This window comes from Thyridium curvatum (genome assembly GCF_004353045.1).
Source record: "Thyridium curvatum strain D216 chromosome Unknown NODE_118_length_84052_cov_77.280906, whole genome shotgun sequence".
NCBI classification, from domain to species: domain Eukaryota; kingdom Fungi; phylum Ascomycota; class Sordariomycetes; order Thyridiales; family Thyridiaceae; genus Thyridium; species Thyridium curvatum.
The window spans coordinates 63,298-81,595 of NW_022156873.1; the positions used below are offsets into that span (position 1 = coordinate 63,298).

At 54.6% G+C, this 18,298-nt stretch overlaps 5 protein-coding genes across 5 annotated transcripts; 3 read left to right on the forward strand and 2 right to left on the reverse strand.

The window, feature by feature from the left end:
• Positions 1 to 1,273: 1,273 nt before the first annotated feature.
• On the forward strand, positions 1,274 to 1,713 carry E0L32_011780 (uncharacterized protein; the record flags this gene model as incomplete). The annotated part of the gene is made up of 2 exons (XM_031134548.1): positions 1,274 to 1,432; positions 1,513 to 1,713. The coding sequence occupies 2 exons, from the start codon at positions 1,274 to 1,276 to the stop codon at positions 1,711 to 1,713; spliced, it is 360 nt and encodes a 119-aa protein (XP_031000042.1).
• A 397-nt stretch (positions 1,714 to 2,110) lies between these two features.
• Positions 2,111 to 3,716, reverse strand: E0L32_011781 (uncharacterized protein; the record flags this gene model as incomplete). Its single annotated transcript, XM_031134549.1, has 2 exons — positions 2,111 to 2,617; positions 2,685 to 3,716. 2 exons carry the CDS (start codon positions 3,714 to 3,716, stop codon positions 2,111 to 2,113), a joined length of 1,539 nt encoding a protein of 512 aa, XP_031000043.1.
• Positions 3,717 to 6,856: 3,140 nt separating this feature from the next.
• Positions 6,857 to 11,010, forward strand: E0L32_011782 (uncharacterized protein; the record flags this gene model as incomplete). The annotated part of the gene is made up of 6 exons (XM_031134550.1): positions 6,857 to 7,011; positions 7,066 to 7,310; positions 7,377 to 7,499; positions 7,640 to 8,366; positions 8,750 to 8,778; positions 8,906 to 11,010. 6 exons carry the CDS (start codon positions 6,857 to 6,859, stop codon positions 11,008 to 11,010), a joined length of 3,384 nt encoding a protein of 1,127 aa, XP_031000044.1.
• Positions 11,011 to 11,093: 83 nt separating this feature from the next.
• E0L32_011783 (uncharacterized protein) lies at positions 11,094 to 12,428 on the reverse strand (the record flags this gene model as incomplete). Its single annotated transcript, XM_031134551.1, has 3 exons — positions 11,094 to 11,550; positions 11,657 to 11,858; positions 11,972 to 12,428. The coding sequence occupies 3 exons, from the start codon at positions 12,426 to 12,428 to the stop codon at positions 11,094 to 11,096; spliced, it is 1,116 nt and encodes a 371-aa protein (XP_031000045.1).
• A 1,673-nt stretch (positions 12,429 to 14,101) lies between these two features.
• Positions 14,102 to 16,681, forward strand: E0L32_011784 (uncharacterized protein; the record flags this gene model as incomplete). Its single annotated transcript, XM_031134552.1, has 4 exons — positions 14,102 to 14,595; positions 14,673 to 15,296; positions 15,348 to 15,861; positions 15,923 to 16,681. The coding sequence occupies 4 exons, from the start codon at positions 14,102 to 14,104 to the stop codon at positions 16,679 to 16,681; spliced, it is 2,391 nt and encodes a 796-aa protein (XP_031000046.1).
• Between the last annotated feature and the right edge of the window lie 1,617 nt (positions 16,682 to 18,298).

Here is an 18,298-nt window from a genome sequence, read left to right on the forward strand (position 1 = left end):
CGGCATCCACTGGGACACTGGCAAGGCTACCTCGGAGATTTACAAGGAGGACTTTTGCGGAAATGTTCCTCTCTGCGCGACGGACAACTCGCAAGAGAAGACGCCCTCGGTCTCAGTTCTGCCGCAGTCCGTGCTCGCTTGCAGCCTTGTCGGGGGCGTGGAATGACAAAGCAAGTGCCGGGATCTCACCCGAGGAGAAGCGCTGTTCAGGCAGCGACAGCGGATGATTAGTGCCGCCGGGGCCTCCGCCTCTCCCGTCCCTGATCCTCCTCCTTGCTCAGCGGCTCCGCTACGCCGCCCGAGTGTGGCCGTGCCCTGCATCAGACATGGTGACAAGAAGATTGTGTTTAAAACCAAGGTCCACAACACCGACAAAAAAAAGCTCAAGTAAAAGTATGAGACTATCAATGTCGAAGATGAAGACGAGTACGAGTGCGAGTGCGAGTACGATTATGAATACGGGGAGGAAGATCGGGGCGAGGAAGGGGGGAGGAACAAGAGAAGGAGAAAGATAAAGATAGGAATAAGAATATAGATATAGACAAGGCCAGAAATTAGAATGGGTAAGGGCGAGAGATAGAAGCTTATCAACCCTTTCTCAAGATTTCTACCCTAATAGACATGGACAGAGAAGTCTTCAGGTGATGTTACCGGGGGATGGGTGATGGATCAAGATATCTCTTGTTTCTTTTCTTCGGTCTGAAGACCTTCCTACGTCTATCTAGTAATATACAAACCTCAAGTACTCTTCTAGACGTTGAATTGAAAGTGATTGGTAATATTGTACTATGATATTTGATCTATTATTGAATACATGAACCCAAGGCGATTCTGCATAAGTGTAGAGATTTGGTATGAGCTTGGTCAGGCCCTGTTCTCTTGGCATTCTGACTGCTTGACTTGTTCAAGTCTGGCTTTCGACGATACGTGATTCACTGAGATAAGTGTCGCTTGACCAGACTGCCCGGTCGATCTCGAAGTTTCTATTGACAAGCTTTGTGAGTGACTGAGTGTCACGTAGTGGATTGCTGATCAGGCAAACTGAGCTTCTGTTTGCAATGAAAATTATGACTCAGTGGCCCTCATACTGATGATGTTTAGAGGTCTGTAGCCCAGTGAGTATAAATTTCTTGCTATTCCTGCTCTTTCCTGCAATTACTTCTCTTCTCGTAGCATCACAAACTCCCTCAGACCGGACCGTTCACTCTACCTCAGCATACTACCTCCATAAACAAACCCAGACAAAGAGGCTACTGAATCTTCAACCATCACAATGCCTCCCCTCCTCAACCCCAAGCTGTCTCTCACTGATGCCGAGCAGAAAGAGGTTCTCGAGTTGCTGAACGGGTTCAACGTCACCGTCCGTGACCTCAAATTTGCCATCTCTCTCTTCGCCGTCATTGAGAACCCCCAGGCGATGTTCGGATCCAAGGTATGGTAGCCTCTCCCTCAGAAAGACTCCCCCAGCACCGGCGTCTCCTTTCCTTGCAGAACTGACACTAGCATTTCCAGGGCTCGGTCGAATGGAGAAAGCCCCTCCTCTGCTTCTTGATGGGCTACACCAACCCCATGACGCCCAACAACGTGCCCCGAGACTTGCCGGCCTTCCAAGAGCGCATTGTCACTCGCATCCTGGAGCGCTCGCCCAGGGCTCTTGCACTGTGCTCCAAGGAGCAAGTCGAGATGTTCGAACAGAGGAAGAAGAAGGACTAGGAGAAGGCTAGCAACGCTTCCAGGGATAAAGCCTACCAAGGCTTGAGCTGTAGTCTTTCTGGGACTACCTTTTTACGGGGCTTGAGGGGAAGCAAATGGAGATGATACACTGAGAAAGGTTGCGAACACAGAGCAATATGACTTCTGCTTCTGAACAAACCAAAATTTGATGCCTCTCAAATTTGACATGACATGTGCTCGATTATCTATTACATTATATGCCCATCGTCTTGGATGAGACTAATCAGTCTAGGTTTGTGGGTAAATGCAACGCTTTTGTGATCATAACGTCGTGGCCTTTGGCCATCATGCCTTTCCTTTGGTTTCCTTGGTTACATGGATACCAAGCAGGGGACCTCTATGCTCATGTGAGAGATGTGTTTTCTCTACTCACCCCTCAGCACCGCCCTTTCAAGTTCCACCCCACCATAAACCACCTCGCCAGCAAGAGTGCGCCGATGCAGACCAACATCGATGCACCAGACCAGATCTGCGGGGCAGTGTAGCCCCCTGTAGCACTCCCGATCGCTCCTCCAATGGGCGGGCCGGTCAACGTAGCGATGGAGATGATGCTGAACATCATACCCAGTCGGACACCCATCTTGTCTAACCTCTTGGTGATGCTCGCAATCGTCGTCGGCATCAGGCTTTGCATCGCTCCCGACAGCAGACCGGCAAAGGCGGTGAAGACGTACAGCCCGGGAATGCTGCTCACCGCGAGCCAGCACCAGACGATGATGGCGAAGAAGAAGGCGCAGCAGGTGATGACGTTGAGCGGGCCTACTCGGTCGGCCAGCCAGGGGATGACGATACGGGCGGGCAGGCCGCAGCCGTTGATGATGACGACGAGATTAGAGGCCGACTGGAAAGAGAGGCCTAGCTGTTGGATGCCGTATGATGCGACCTGCACGGTTGGTTAGCTCAAGGTATAATAGAATACCAAGTCCTTGTAGCAAACAGTCAAAACTCACGTAGTAGAATGTGTAGTAGCTTGCCCACACGAAGAAGAACAAGCCAGCGATGTAAAAGTCGTACTCCCCATCCCTGAAGGATTTGATGTCAATGACAGCGCCCGACTTTCGAGGCGGCAGCCTCGACCGCAGCAGCACGAAAGCGCCGACGAAGCACGCCAGGTTGACGAAGCCCATGACCCTCACGGTCCACGCGAATCCCAGCCGCGGGAGCAGCTCGCGGACGATAAGGGGGTAGACCACGCCGCCGGTGGAGTTGCCCGTCGTCGCGAGGCCGATGGCGAAGCCGCGCCGGGAGCTGAACCAGGTCGCCACGAGGGCGAGCGTGGGCGTGAACAGGATGCCGCTGCCGAGGCCGGACATGATGCCCTGCGTGATGAGCAGCTGGTAGTACTTGGGCGCGGCGCTGGCGCTCATGGCGAAGATGCCCGCGACCTGCAGCACGGCGCCCGTGGCGAAGGTGGGGCGGAAGTAGCCCGCGTCAAGCAGGCGGCCCGTGAAGACGCCGACGGCGGTCGTCAGGCAGCCCTGCAGCGAGCCGATCCACGAGATGGCCGAGGGGTCGGCGTCGACGATGCCCGACGACGTGTAGTAGGACTGGAAGGAGCCGAACGAGTTCATGTAGCCCCAGGTCGCGAACAGCACGAGCCAGCCGGCGACGACTTGGGACCAGGCCTGGGCGCCGCCGTCCGGGGCGGGCGGGAGGTTGACGGCGGAGCGGGTGTGGGTGAGGCTGGCGGAGGCGAGGCGGCCGAGGGCGGTGCCGTCGTCTAGCTCGGTGTCGGTCTCGGCCCCGTCATCGTTATCGTTGTCGCCGTTGCTGTTGACGCCATTTTGGCGCGGATGAGGTGATGAGGAAACCTGGGGCCCCTTGGTCTTAATTTCTTGAAAGTGGTGACGGTCCGTGGTGTTGTGGCCAGTTTCTTGGCTGCTGCCGAGCTCTAAGTCGTGGTGGGCATCATCCGCATCGGCTAGGGTGTCCTGGCTGTCTGCCGGAAAGGGCTTTGGTTTCTCAGACATGTCTAGTGCCATTGTTGTCTTCTGTTACGTTTGGTGTACACATGTGATGTTGATGATAATATCGCGAGAATGGAACCTCGCGAGGAGACCGCTGATAAAAGTGTATGATCGTTGAATGAGTAAGGGCAGAAGGACAAGAAGTACCATGGCCAAGCAGCAGGAAAAGAGGAGCGAGACCAATAAGAAAAAATGGGATTTTCAACACGAGGGATGGCAATGGGTAGCCAGTGGCGTGAAAAGGCCTAGTCTCTGCCCAACCAGCACACCAAGTGGAGATGCAGAGCACAGAGTCTCGAGCTTTGGGTGGGACCCGCGCCGACTTCGGGTGCCAGAATAGTCTCCAGGGTGGAACACCCGCCATCGGATCGGACCCATGAGCCGCTGGTGGCTCCCCTTCGTGCAGAAACCGGCGTCTGCCCGGCGAACGCGGCCGGTTTACGGTGCATCGCCACCACTTGATTGGCTGCCGCCCAGTCACGAGCTGGTCTCCTTCTTGGGTCTCGACCACGACCAGGAGTCAGACGGTACACTGCCGGTGCGGAGAAGCATACCCCGATGCGGCCTGAGGGTTGCAGTCTCATCGGTGCCAAGAACTGGAGAGTGGCCCGCTGGCATTCATGCGTGACTGGTGGGAGGTTCAACGGCAGGGCGTCATCTCCGCCCACCTGAATGTGTGCTGTGGGTATTCGTAGTTGTCTGCTGGCATTTTTGGACGATGAGAAGTCTATTGCTTGGCATTTTCCTTTCTGCGGTGTAGCAAAGTATCTTTCACCTCAGACCAGTCACTGGACCCCCCCCCCCTCCGACTCCGAAACGGAACACTGCATCGAAGGAAAAGCAACGAGCATGCTCCGAATTGCGGAGTTCGGCCAGCGACTTCGCGCAAAATGCTCTGCCTGTAAATGCTGCCTTGACCGAAAGAGCTGTCCGATGGATGCTTGCAATGTGGTTCTCCTTGCGCAGCACTTTCAACTCCTCAAAGAAAGGACTCTAGTATAGGGCAGACAGCTGGCACTCATAGGATCCCGATATTAAACTTCTCTACTTTGTTGGCATACTTTACTACAAGGGACGATTTGGCATGGTCGGCACCGACGGCTCCTCCAAGGCCGTTGCTGAAAACTTAGTCTTCCCATCGCACTACTGATCACTAAGGAGGGGAAGAGTCTGTTTGTTGCCGAAACCTTTGGGTATGGGTTGTCAAAGTTTGATGTCGGCCCAGACGGAACCTCGTCAAAAAGGCAAGAGTTCTGGTCTCCCTCGTCTCTGCCAGGGCCTGCCGAAAAGGAAGCTGCTGGCAAGATGCTCAAGATCGATCGCGGGTGTCTCGACTCGGAAGACAACCTCTGGTTGTCGATGTTGGGCCACGAGTAGTTTGTCCGTATCGACCACGGGGGCAAATCCAATGCGCGGGTTAAGGTAGAGGGACATGCACGGCGTGCACTCTGGGAGGGAAGGATGGAGAAGACACTGCTTATGGAGGTAAGCTAGTATCCTGAGGACGAGAAGGGTATTTTCGCAGCCATGATGGCGAAGAAGACGAAATGCACGATTGGGATAGACTGGAGAGAGTAAATATGGGAGCCTGAACAGCAAAAAAAATATATCATTCGAATTTGAGTATCCTGCCAGAAACGTAAACTGTCGAACTTGCCATAAGTCATGTACTACATAAATCAAAGAAATTGACGCCAGTATCGCAATTATGAATGGGAATGTTGATATTTCCGTTCATAATCCAGTTCAGTCTTCAATACCATCATGCCCATTCCATGTCAAGCGATAACAGAAACAATCCAATACACGAAGTTCTCTTGATCCTTAAAGATGTATGAAGCCTCTTCACAAAGCACTGGATAGTGTATCCGGTGTTGGATGTGTTTGCGTCATGTTCAGTTCGAAGAGGAAATGGACTGGAAAGTTCAAATTCGGTTAGGAGCTTGTGTGAGCATGGTTCTTCGAAGAATCCGATGCTTTATTGCCCGTGATTTTTGGCATGATCTCATCGAGAATTGCGCCCACTCTGGCTTGATGATACGACTTTCTGTCTTCTTGTGTCTTTGAGGAGCATGTTGTGATATCCATGAAGACATTTTGCGGCTCGTAGGTGTCGGTATAGAGGTCAGAGAGGCGCTGGGTCTCTTCAATACGAACAGTCTTCTTTTTACTATTGTCCAAGCATTAGCCATCTCTACCTCAAGTTGATGTTGATCGAAGGCATCTAAATCAATACAGAAGAGGAGATACATCAAAGGGGATGGTATATCTACCGAGGTGAATAGCCGTGGGGTGGTTGAGACCCGTCAGCGCAGGTAGGTGAAGGCATCTTGAATCTATTACCAGATACAAGTCTCAAGGTTGTCGACGTAGCTCCTCGCAGGACGGACGGGTTTGTAAGATAGAAGAAGCAGTAGTGCTGCAAACTTGAGAGAACCTATGAGTTGAGGGATGATACTTGCTTATTTATATTCACGGATGCTTTGAATTGGGACAGCGAAACTTTGTGATGTCAGTGCACTTGGTGATCAAAATCTTGAGCCTGTAGTGCAGAGTTGAGTTCATTCCACAATAATTTGGCCCAGAGCCAATGGTATAATAAGATGTGCACATCCATTGAATTGTCTGCATAAGGCAACACACCGGCCGACATATCAAGCTTCCACACAGGAACACGATCGTGTATCCCAGCCGTATCGCGATAGCCTGGCTTGAAACCCGGATAGGATGCATCTAGCTGGGCCAAAAAATTGGACATCGGCCAATTGTAGTGACCAACGTTGCCAGAGACGGCTGGCCTGCCTGGCCTCAATGCACCTGCAAGCTGGCCTCCACCACACCCACAGAAATATGGCTCTCATCCAATCGGTCGGCTGGCCTGCATGGCATCATGCAAGCCGGCCTTCACCGTACCCATAGAAATATGGATTTCAACCAATGGAGCTTGAGCGAGGCGGTTCTTGGGCTTATCCAGGCCGTCAGCACACCCACGCCCGTCAGAAGTGAAGAAAGATTTGGATATTGACCAATGGTTCAAATATGCAGTTTCTTCTAGATAGCAGGTGTTTTGCAGTCGCCCACAACCATAAAAGGGCAGCCCGGCCACCCTCGTCTGGGGAACCTCAATCTTCACGCTCTATACCTTTCCACTCAACATGTCACACCACTTGGCGAATGTAGGACGTGCGTCTGAAGAATGGGAGCGAGTCAAGGATGTAATCCATGATCTGTACCTTCGTGACAATTGCCTCCTTGAGGGACCTGACGGCCTGATCGAACGGATGGAGAAAGAACATGGGTTTGTCAAGTCGTAAGTCACCATCAATCTTGGCACGTAATTCTTTTGTCTGCTAAATATCCCCAGTAAAGCTCAGTATGCCAAACAGCTAAGCAAATGGGGATTTACCAAACGAACATACCACAAAGGTATTTCGAAGAGGAACTGGCAGGATATCAACCTCAAGGTTGAGCAAACGAGGAAGAGGCACAGGAGTCTCGCGAAGAACGAGAGAAAAGAAGTCACGGCGTACCTTCTGGATGAACCGATTACAGACAAGGTGCTCCGGACGCAAGGGTATCTGCCGAGCTCTGAAGCGGCAAGTCGTGGAGGTAATGTGCGGTGGAGTTATGATGTTGAGCATTGACTGGAGACTGACTTTGATATGTGGTTTTTAGCCGCATCGCCTCAGACTCCTTTAGGGTTCGATCTTGTCGTTCGGACACCTTCACCGAGTGAGGGTTATAATCTACCATTCATTGACCTCTGGAAGGTGTTGAGAATACACGCAGCACAACATTGTGAGTTATTGCTGCCATTTGAGATAATTTGGGCGTGTCTCATCGGGAATCAGTTGTAGATAGTGTCGTGTCCGTCAGCTTGACTCCGTCTCAAGAATCCACTCTTATTGAGTCTCAGAGTTTGCTGTTATTGTCACCAGCTCTATTCCCCGAAACAACAAAGCACCTAACCATAGGCGCCAAGTATGCACCTCAGGAAGTCGACCTCGAAGATGGGATGAAGCGCTTGATCTATGTACTTTCGAACCACCACCTTCAGGACCACATGAGAGAGGTGGACAAGCAATTCTTCCTCGACGTTTTGACAGACATAGATTTAACTCGTTTCTTCACTTTTCCTTCTGTGGCAAGCCATCCCAGCTTCAAGGCTCTACTCGAATCTATCTTCCAACTCGCTATGGAGGTTGAAGATGTTGAAATCGTCAAATGGCTGTTAGAGAACGGTATCGATCCGAATATCAAACGTCTCTGGGATTCTGAGAAACCAGTCACCCCAATGGAATACGCCCTCGATCATGGGATGTTTGATATGGCTCGGCTGCTCATCCGTAAGCGCGCAAGGATCAATGTGGACCGTGGTAGTTACATGTACGGAAATTGTACTGGCGCTATCGCCCTTGCGATTTCCGGCTGGTCTCGAAAGTGTTCATGGGGCGACAGATGGTTTCGAATTGGTTTCTTGGGGGTCGGATGGCCTCAAGAGCTTTCGGGTGACATCGAAAGTCTTTGCCAATTTTTCAAGGAGCTTGTGGCTGCGGGTGCCAAAGTCAGCATGCAAGAACTAGACATCACTCCGCCCGACGACATAATCCATCTCGGTCCCGAAGACTCTCATTCACCGCTCACCATTGCCTCGAAGAAAGGATTGTGTGCGATAGTGGAGCTAATCTTGGGAATGGACCCACCCCATCGCCCCTGTGAGAAGGAGATCAATATTGCGCTTGGATGGGCGCTCCACGATTGCTCGAGGTACAATTACAGTTGGGCCAACAATAGAGCTTGGGGATACCCGCCATTTCCTATATCCACGGTGGATCGACTGCTGAAGGCTGGGGCAGATGTCAACAGAGCTGTAGTCCCTCGGGGCAGCTCAAGAATGACTCCCCTCGAACTCGCGTCCCACTCCAACAAGTGGTCCCAGGAAGCGGCTGTTTGGCTCCTTGAGCACGGCGCCCAGCCCACGATCTACACTTTTAAAACCTCTGTATGGCGGGAAAATCCTTGGCTATGCGCGCGTTTGCTGTCCATAGCTTCCGAACAGATACTGCGACATCACACAGTATGTGAATTAGCTGTGGATCCGTACCGTCAAAGCCACGTGTCTTGGCTCTTGAGAAACTTGGATGAGTCTACAAGATTGCGAGTATCTGATCATGACATATGTTGCAAAACATGTGTGAATTCAGTGGCAGTCACAGGAGCGATTCACAAGGCGATTGTCATGAAAGATCATCCACGAGCAAGGGATCTAATCAGAAAAGGCTATGGTGTCAACGACATCGTAGATGACATCGTTCCAGAAACAGCCCTCTCTGCCGCAATCAGATCGGGCGATCGAGATCTCGTCGATGAGCTAGTCGACAATGGCGCCAAGTTCGAAATCGAGGCTGGGCAATGTTGCTGTGGCCACTCGAGCCAGATCAATGTTCTCAACGTTGCGGTGAAGTACGGTGACGAAGAGCTAATACGCGATTTGGTCTCAAAGGGCGCAAAGTTGACATGCTATGGCTTGTCTTACAGCGCCTTCAGTAATGAGTCTCTTAAAAGACTTACCATAACCGCGCCGGCAAGCCTTCAGGATCACTACCAGCACATTTGCGACTGTGGCTGTGTCAGCCCTCTTACCGAGTACCTTTACTATGGTGACGACATTCAACGTGTTCAGATGTTGCTCCGTCTGGGTGCGACTCCAGACCATCCTTCACCGCAAGCTCCTCAGGGCCCTTGCCATGTCTCGCCTCTAGTGGCTTTACTTATGTCCAATCAGTGTGATAAGCGTTTCAGACCTCTGGCCACCGAGTTGCTTTTAAGTGCGGGGGCAAATCCGTTTGATGCGCATGCTCTCATGACGATGGGGTCTGACGGGTTATTGCCGAATGAAAGAGAAGCAGCTGAGATTCTCTTGAGGAGGATTCTTTCTCTACCTGCGCCATCCACACTTACTCCGGAAGTGACACTTGCTGAGACTGCAGCTCTCATTGGCGCAGTTCAAATCATGAATATTGACTTTGTCAAGGCAATCCTTGAACGAAGAGCTGCATCCAAAGAGGTCTGCCCCTCGCCTATCACAGTAGCACTTGAAACGGGGGAGTCAGCATGTGTTGAAATTGTATCGACTCTTATCCAGGCTGGGTACATCCCACACTTCCGGGGAGGCAGACAAGGTACAATATTCGAAACACTTGAACACAGGAAGGACAAAGATGAAGTCCTCAGAATTCTTATCGATGGGGGACTACAAATACGCCCTCAAGATTGTGAAGGACTGGACGATCCTCCATTCATGGTTGCTGCCCGAGAACCATCTTCTCGACTCCTTCGATGTCTCTTTGACTTCAAGCTTCAGCCGACCGACGACCAGATGCGTATGTACTACCGTGCTGAAAAGAAAGCTCTGGGCCAACGCATGCCAGAGGTTATTTTCACCAACACTGTCTTGCAGGTTGCTGCATTTCGGGGTCACGTCAAGGTCGTTCATCTTCTCCTTGAACATGGAGTGGACGTCAACGCCGCAGGAAGCCCAGATAACGGTGCAACTGCACTACAGTTTGCTCTGATAGACGAGCATTTCGATGTTGCGGAACTTCTGATCAAACACGGTGCGGACGTCAATGCACCACCTGCCTCGGTCAATGGATCGACTTGTCTCCAGATTGTTGCGCAGCAAGGAAACCTAGGATGGGTTAAGAAGCTGGTCAGGCAGGGGGCAGCAGTCAATGCCATGCCTTTGCGAGGGTATAAGTTCATAGGCACTGCGCTGCAGTATGCCGCGCAGAATGGATGCCTCAAGATGGTACGATATCTCGTCGAACACGACGCCGATGTCAATCAAGAGCCGGCCTCGCGGGCGGGCGCCACGGCTCTGCAATATGCCGCTATGCATGGTTTTATTGCAATTGCGCAGTATCTACTTCGCCACGGTGCCAACATATTGGCATCGCCGGCGAAGACAGAAGGGAGAACAGCACTCGAGGGCGCTTCTGAGCACGGCCGGGTCGATATGGTTTCTTTATTACTGCACCACATACATGAGCTTCCACACGGCATCGAACCGCGCCAAGTCATCGGCAAAGCGCGGGACTTGGCAGAGAACAACGGCCATTATGCTATCCGGGATATGCTCGTGGAACACTTTGACAACCCCGAGCCTGCGGAAGAACGCAGTCATTTTGAGGACGTTGATATGACTGAAGGTATCGACTATGATTTTGGAGGTCTTCGTGATATTGTCGAGGTGCCAGATGGGTTTTTTGACTTGGATGATTACTTCGCTTCCCTACATGTAGGATAGTGGATGAGATAGAGAACTGTTTTCATTGGCGAGTAAACCGCGAGAACAATTCAGGGGCTCCCATCCACCTTGTCTGACCTTGTTCAACCCCCAACCAGTGGCCTCTGCGCCGTCCAAAAGTGAAACGGCAGATACCGATGCCTCGACATGTCCCCCAGCGCCGCCCGCGCCCCCGCCGCCAGGGCCTCGCACTCGGCCCCCGAGAGCCCCGCCGCGCGGAACGGCTTGGCCGCCATGGCGGGGACCAAGTCGCCCACGGCCTCGCGGCAGTACAGCCCCGCGACGCGCAGGCTGCGGTCCGCGGCCCAGGGGCCCACTGGCACCTTGCGCGCGACGTGCGCGACGGCGACGAAGCCGGCCTCCTCGAGCAGGGGGCGCAGCTCGCGCGGCATGTCGAGGTCCATGCCGAACTTGGTGAGGGAGGTGCGGACGGCGCGGTAGAAGACGGCGAGGCCGTCGTTGGGCGGCGTGGTGCCGTCGTCGCAGCCGAGGACGGCCTGGAGCTCTTGCATCCCGAGCCAGCCGCCGGGTTTGAGGGCGCTGTTTTGGTACGATGCGATGCGTCCTTGTTAGCGGGATGGAGGGACAAAAGCATGGGGGTGGAGAGGAAAGGAGTACGATGTTTCTTTTCCCTTTCCGAACGTACTTGTATGCGCGGCGCAGGACCTTGGGGATGTCCTTGAGCACAGAGGCCATGGTGCGCATGTGCACCATGTCGAAGTTGTCGCCGTAGAGCCACTCTTCCTCGACGTCGTCGACGAGGAAGCGGCAGTTGGACGGCACCCACTTCGGCTGGATGGGCGACAGGTCGACGCCCAGCACCTCGGCGCCGGGGAGCTGGTCGGCGGCTGTGGCGGAGGAATTGATCAACGCGAAACTTCTTGTGTCATTCTTGTTTACAGGACTTTATGAACAAGCAATGAAGAACCCATGCGACAGAAAGAAAACCGGAAAACCCAACCTTCAATCGCCCAGATGCCCGTCCCCGTACCGACGTCGAGGATGCGCCGCGCGTCGGCCGGGAGGGGCGCGTGCCACAGCTTGCCGTCGGTCAGCTCGAGCATCATGGCGTGCTTGACGTCCTCGCGGCGCTGCTCGGCGTCGTCGTTGGGGATCGGGTACCGGCCGTACTTGTAGCTGTGGAAGCGGCGCCCGTTCTCGAAGGCGTGCTGGTGGATGCTCGAGGTGATCGAGGTGGAGGCGCTCAGGGTGCCGTCCTCGGTGCTCGCCATCTCGAGCTCGTCCTCGGGCACGGCGCCCGCGTCAGCGGCGGCGATGGGCGACTCCTCGACGTCGGCGGTGGGGAGGTGCGTCTGCCTGGCGGTGGAGATGGCCGCGCTGGCGGCGGCACCGGCCGGCTTGGCTGACTTGGGAGATGCACCGGGGCCTCCGGGAAGGAGCGGCGATGGTGAAGCCATGACTTACGTTTGTGCAAGACGTACGTCTTCTTCGAGGTCAAGGACTGCAGACATGGGGGAAGAAGGGAGCCGGTCAAGACATGGCGGAATTGAGCGCATCGCGGCCCGAGACAGCTTTGCTGTGGTACTTTACAGTGTTCGTCCGCCGGGTAGCGGAATTACTCCCTGCTCTGTAACTGCAATGCAACATTGTCATGGAAATGGATGCCCCATGATTTTCGACAACCAACAGGTGGCATTTGAGTGGGATATTTCTGCATGGGTTCGGTCCAGGCAGGGACTTGTGGAAGGCGTTCTTTGGGATTTCAATTGGTGCGGAATGCCGAGGCCCGTTAATGGCCATCAATCCCTCTCGATCTGCCTGCCTGGCTGCCGTTGTTCGGCAGCACTTGCTGCATGCATGTGGTGAGTGACAACGCATAACGGGTGGCCGTTCAGTCGCCCGGGAAGAGAGAAGGATTTCCCCGCAGCGGTTGCACGCTGGCATGCTGGACTCATCAGCAGAAGAGCTGGAGTTTGATCCCACATGTTATGCCAATTATGCACGTGGTACGTAAACCGGGCGGGATTGATAATGGAAACGATGATATAATGAGTGGTGAACGTGCTGATCACACCATACAGATGCACGAGCAAGTTGATCTCCAAGCGTATTTCTTCGAGATCATGTATCTGGCAACGATCATCTCTGGAGAGAGAGCGCAGATCTTTTGCATTTCCAGCATGTGCCATCTGATACGAAAGAGCTCAGACGAAATGGCAGCGGGATGCTCTCGATTTGATTTGATCGATGAGTATTCCCGGCCATTCGACTGCTTCGATCAGCCGTGCTGCGGTGGGAGTACATGGGTAAGGTAAGTTCACACAACGAGCTGACTCTGGCTTTGAGTGACAGGCGCCACGATGTTGTGGAATCGTGTGCTTGTGCCAAAATGCTTGGCTTTTCTGGCTCCATCCGCCTTCGCAAAGACGGTGAGGGTGAAACCACACCATGATCGAATTAGCGGCATCCGTGCATGAGATCGCGCAACCGGCGCCCCCGTTCTAGGGATAGCGTCGGGGTCCTGTCCGCTCTCCAACAGCCTACAGGTATCCTCTCAGGGGGCCAATCGCCTGTGAGGAAACCGCCCATGCCCCAAACCCGCCCAAACTCGGGTCACCTGAACCACTGGCGGCGCCCTGATTGCATTGGATACAAAGTGGGGGGCATTTTTTTTTTCCTTGGGTGACGAAGTGTCCCAGATCTTGGCCAGCCTTTTTCTTGCCTTGCTTGGTCCTTGGCAGATCAGCTGGAATCCAGCCAATTTCCCCTCTTTGGGCAATCCTTTACAAATCGCATTCTTCTTGTTGAGCTGCCTGGACTGATTTCTCGTTCCAGGGGCTCTCTTCCTTCTTTGTTTCCAGCATTGAGTTCTGTTTCTTGCGTGCGCGAGCCAAGATCACCGAGACCCGAGTGCGAAGAGATGCATCCCTAGCTCGACTTGTTCGGCACCGACACGACGTCATAACGGTACTCGCTGCCTCGAGGGCTTCTGAAGCTTAATCCAACCAGAAAATCTCTTGAAAACCCAATCGACTCTCCCAGGGTCGGTACAGAGCCGCCGAAAGCGACACCCAGCCGTCTCGACATCTCTTGATGCCTCCAGACAAAGTCGTCTGGCTCGTGAAGCACAATGGCCGCCGGTGGAAGACCCCAGCTGCCCGGCCGCTCCCTCACCCAACCGCACATCCCTACCACCCCGAGCACCCTGCGACAGAGCCACACCCCAGCCGGCAGCGGCGCCTCTGCAAGTCATGACGGCGGCGGCGACGACAACGACGTCGACAGAAGCGACCGCCACGATCCTCCGCTGACCGCGACAGAATCCTCCCCTTTGCTCGGCAGCTCGAACCCCGAGCAGCGCGGTCTCCCGTACGATGCCCACGGCACGTTCACGCCGCGGCCACTGAGTCCCGCGCCGAGCTACCAGAGCTCCGTCACGAACCCGGACTCGGCGAGCGCGTCCGAGGGCTCTGCCTCCTACCTCGACAGCTTCATCACCAGCATCACGGGCCAGAGCGACCGCGCGACGTGGCGGAGGAGATGGGCGCGCAAGATGCGGAGCAAGAGGATGCGCACCTCGACAGAGCTGGCCGAGCAGCACGGCCTCAAGACCACCAACTTCACGTAAGCACAGTGTCCAATCCGTCCGTCTTTATATGGCAGGCGAGCGATCAATTGGCTGACCAGACCTTCGCGGCTAGGTATCTTGCCTACTACGTCCCCTGCCTCCAGTGGATGAGCGAGTACAAGCTGGCCTACCTCCACGGCGACCTGATCGCCGCCATCACTCTCGCTGGCATATACCTGCCCATGTCCCTCTCCCTGGCCGAGAACGTCGCTCACGTCCCGCCCATCCACGGCCTCTACGCCTTCGTCTTCGCCCCGCTGCTCTATGCGCTGCTGGGAAGCTGCCCGCAGATGATCGTCGGCCCCGAAGCAGCCGGTTCGCTTCTTGTGGGCACCGTGGTCAAGTCTAGCATCGAACTCGGTCGTGGAGGCGAGGACGACGATCTCCTCCACGCCAAGATCTGTGGTGTCGTTTCCGGCATGGCGGCCGCTACCGTCCTCATTGCCGGCCTTGCTCGTCTGGGCTTCCTCGATAGTGTCCTCTCCCGGCCTTTCCTGCGAGGCTTCATCTCGGCCATTGGCTTCGTCATCTTCGTTGAGCAGCTCATCCCAGAACTGGGTCTTTCGCGGCTCAGCGAGAAGGTCAGCCATGGGAGCACGGTCGACAAGGTGGGCTTTATCTTCAGGAACCTGAAGAGCACCCATCGCCCTACCTTTATTGTGGCGGCTGTCGCCTTTGTGATTATTATGACATTTAGGTAGCTCTTCCGTCTCCGCCTTGTCCCGCGTTCGGTGCTGACTCTGAGCAGAGAAACAAAAAGACGGCTAGAACCTAGATATCCCAAGATCGCCTTCCTCCCGGATCGCCTGGCTGTCGTGGTGTTGTCGGCATGGATGGCCTGGTATTTCGACTGGCAGAGCTACGGCATCGAGGTTCTCGGTCCCGTAAAGGCCACTTCTGGAGGCTTATTCACCTTCCGCTGGCCCTTCCAGCCATCTCACATGACCCACATCAAGGACGCGATGAGCACATCCTTCCTCATTGCCCTTCTAGGCTTCTTTGAGTCGTCCGTCGCGGCCAAGAGTCTCGGTGGCCAAGAGATCTTCCCCCGGCTCCAGCTCAGCCCCAACCGTGAGCTTGTGGCCCTCGGTGCGTCCAACATGCTCGGTGCTTGTTTCATGAGTCTGCCTGCCTTTGGTGGATACGGCCGAAGCAAAGTCAACAAGCAGACTGGTGCCAAGAGTCCCATGTCATCTATCTTTCTGAGCATGATCACGGTATTGTGCATCATCTTTCTACTTCCATACTTTTACTACCTACCGGTGAGTACCATGAGGCTTTCCAAGCTCCATGTGGACATATGGCGCTAATAAAGGTCCCTAGCAACCCGTCCTCTGCGCCATGATCAGCGTCGTCGCCTGGTCCCTCATCGAGGAGGCGCCGCACGACATCACCTTCTTCTGGCGCATCTCGGCCTGGAAGGAGCTGGGCCTCATGTTCATCATTGTCGTGGCGACCGTCTTCTACACGCTCGACTTTGGCATGGCCATCGGCATCGGCCTCTCCCTGCTGCAGGTCATCCGCAACTCGACCCGCCCGCGCATCCAGATCCTGGGCCGCATCCCGGGCACGGAGCGCTTCGAGAACGCCGAGCACCGGCCCGAGCGCCTCGAGTTCATCGAGGGCTGCCTGATCGTCAAGATCCCCGAGCCCCTGACGTTCGCCAACACGGGCGAGCTCAAGACGCGCCTGCGCCGGCTCGAGCTCTACGGCACGAGCGGCGTGCACCCGGCCCTGCCGCGCCTGCGCCGCGAGGCCATGAACCGCAACATCGTCTTCGACGTGCACGGCGTCACGGCCATGGACGGCTCCGGCACGCAGGTCCTGGCCGAGATTGTGCGCGAGTACCGCGCGCGCGGCGTGCGCGTCTGGTTCTGCCGCGTCGCGCAGGAGCGGCGCGGCGGCAAGGAGCACCCCGTGTGGCGGCTCATGCGGGACAGCGGCATCGTCGACCTCGTCGGCGGGGAGAGGCATTTCGTCGGCGACGTGCAGGAGGCGCTGCGGATGACGGAGGTCGAGGACGGGGAGGACCTGGGCGTTGCTGATGGGGTTGGTACGGCGACGGTGGTTGCTGCTACCTGATTGATGAGAAGGATTGCTGGTATGGTGCTGTCGACTTTGCGCTTTTCTTTTTCAGGGCATATATCATGATTACGGCCGGCCTTGGTTCTGGGAGTCATGGGAGGTTTGAAGAGCTTGTATACTGCTTGGGGAGTATTGCATGCACATATATATATACATATCATTTCTGTATGAAGCATAGTCTAGAGTATTACACAAAAGTTTCTGTCAACTCTTCAGATGTAGACGGTGTTTTTTTGCCTGCTGATGTATCAAGCCACAGATCAAACTCAAAGTCCGGCTCGGGGCTGGGCTTCAACATTTGGTCCGAAGCGTACTCGACGCCACCGGACTGACTCAGGTGGTCCACTTCCATCTCATCGAGTGCATGGTCCTGACGCACCGCCTTGTCGTCAGGGCTCATAGTCAAGTCCTCCCACAACTCTGAGGTGACATCTGCGTCAGACCAGGGCAACTAGCCAAGAATGCCCATTCCGCGGCATCTCTCGCGACATCAGCAGCGAACATACACGTCCTGAAGACACACTCGACCTTGTCCAAGCCACAGTTGGTACAAGGCGGACGTTGCGCGCTCTACACGAGAGACATGCCCTGGGTGCACGACGGCGCCTAGGAGTCTTTCTCTTCTCAACATGTCCAGACGGATGAGATCCGTTCGGGCCATCTATGGGACTAGAGCCAACGGGACGTGTAATAGCTTCTGGGACGACGGTCATGGGTAATTCTTGATTTATCAAACAAACTTGTGTTGTTTATTGAATGGTAAAGTCCGTTCACTCGCAGATATTTGTTCTTCTATGTCTGGCCTCAACCTCTCTCAAACAATCAAAACCTTTCATAAATGCCCTTTTGCACCCTCACAGACATTCCCTGTACTAGAGACGCCCTGGATCCCTTACGGAGTCGATTACCTGACGGATCATCTGCATCCAGGCCATGCCGTGCTTCCACCGTCCTTGACACTCGCATGGTGGGCGTTATGGGGATCGAACAAGACATTGCACGGCACAACACGGCGACGAAGCCGTGTACCCCACACGCTCTGGCGTCTGGGCGTTGGTGTGGAGTTGTGTTGGGAGCATACGACCCGGGGAGGCTCGAGAAGAGAAGCTTTGGTTCGGCAAGGTAATTACTACATCGGACAAAGGAGCCGTGAAAGAATTCCAGTACCGGTGAATGGTCCCGAAGAGAGATCAAGCATGCATTAGTGCTCGAGGGTTACAGAGCCAGTCAGGACATCCTCCAGCCCTCTCCACCAACGGAGTCCCCAGTATTCGGGACTCTTGTTAGGGCGACGTGATGATCTCTAGTCGGGGTAAGATCTCGCGCTACGGCCAGCGTCCGGGGTTGAGAACGGGGTTGCTCTGTAGAGAAATCTGGATGCAGGACTAAAGGAGTAATCTTCTCCATTTTGTTCTTGTGCCCTTTCACACAAAAAGCAGCTGTATGAATAAACCAGACTCGTCTCATTGCACAAGCACAACCAAAACTGATGCACACCACTTCCATGGCAGAGAAACACGCAATGTCTGATGATTCCGACGGGGGTGGGGAGTCACGCCGGAAACGTACTCGCCAGGCGTGCCTCAATTGCAGGAGGAAGAAGGTTCGCTGTGG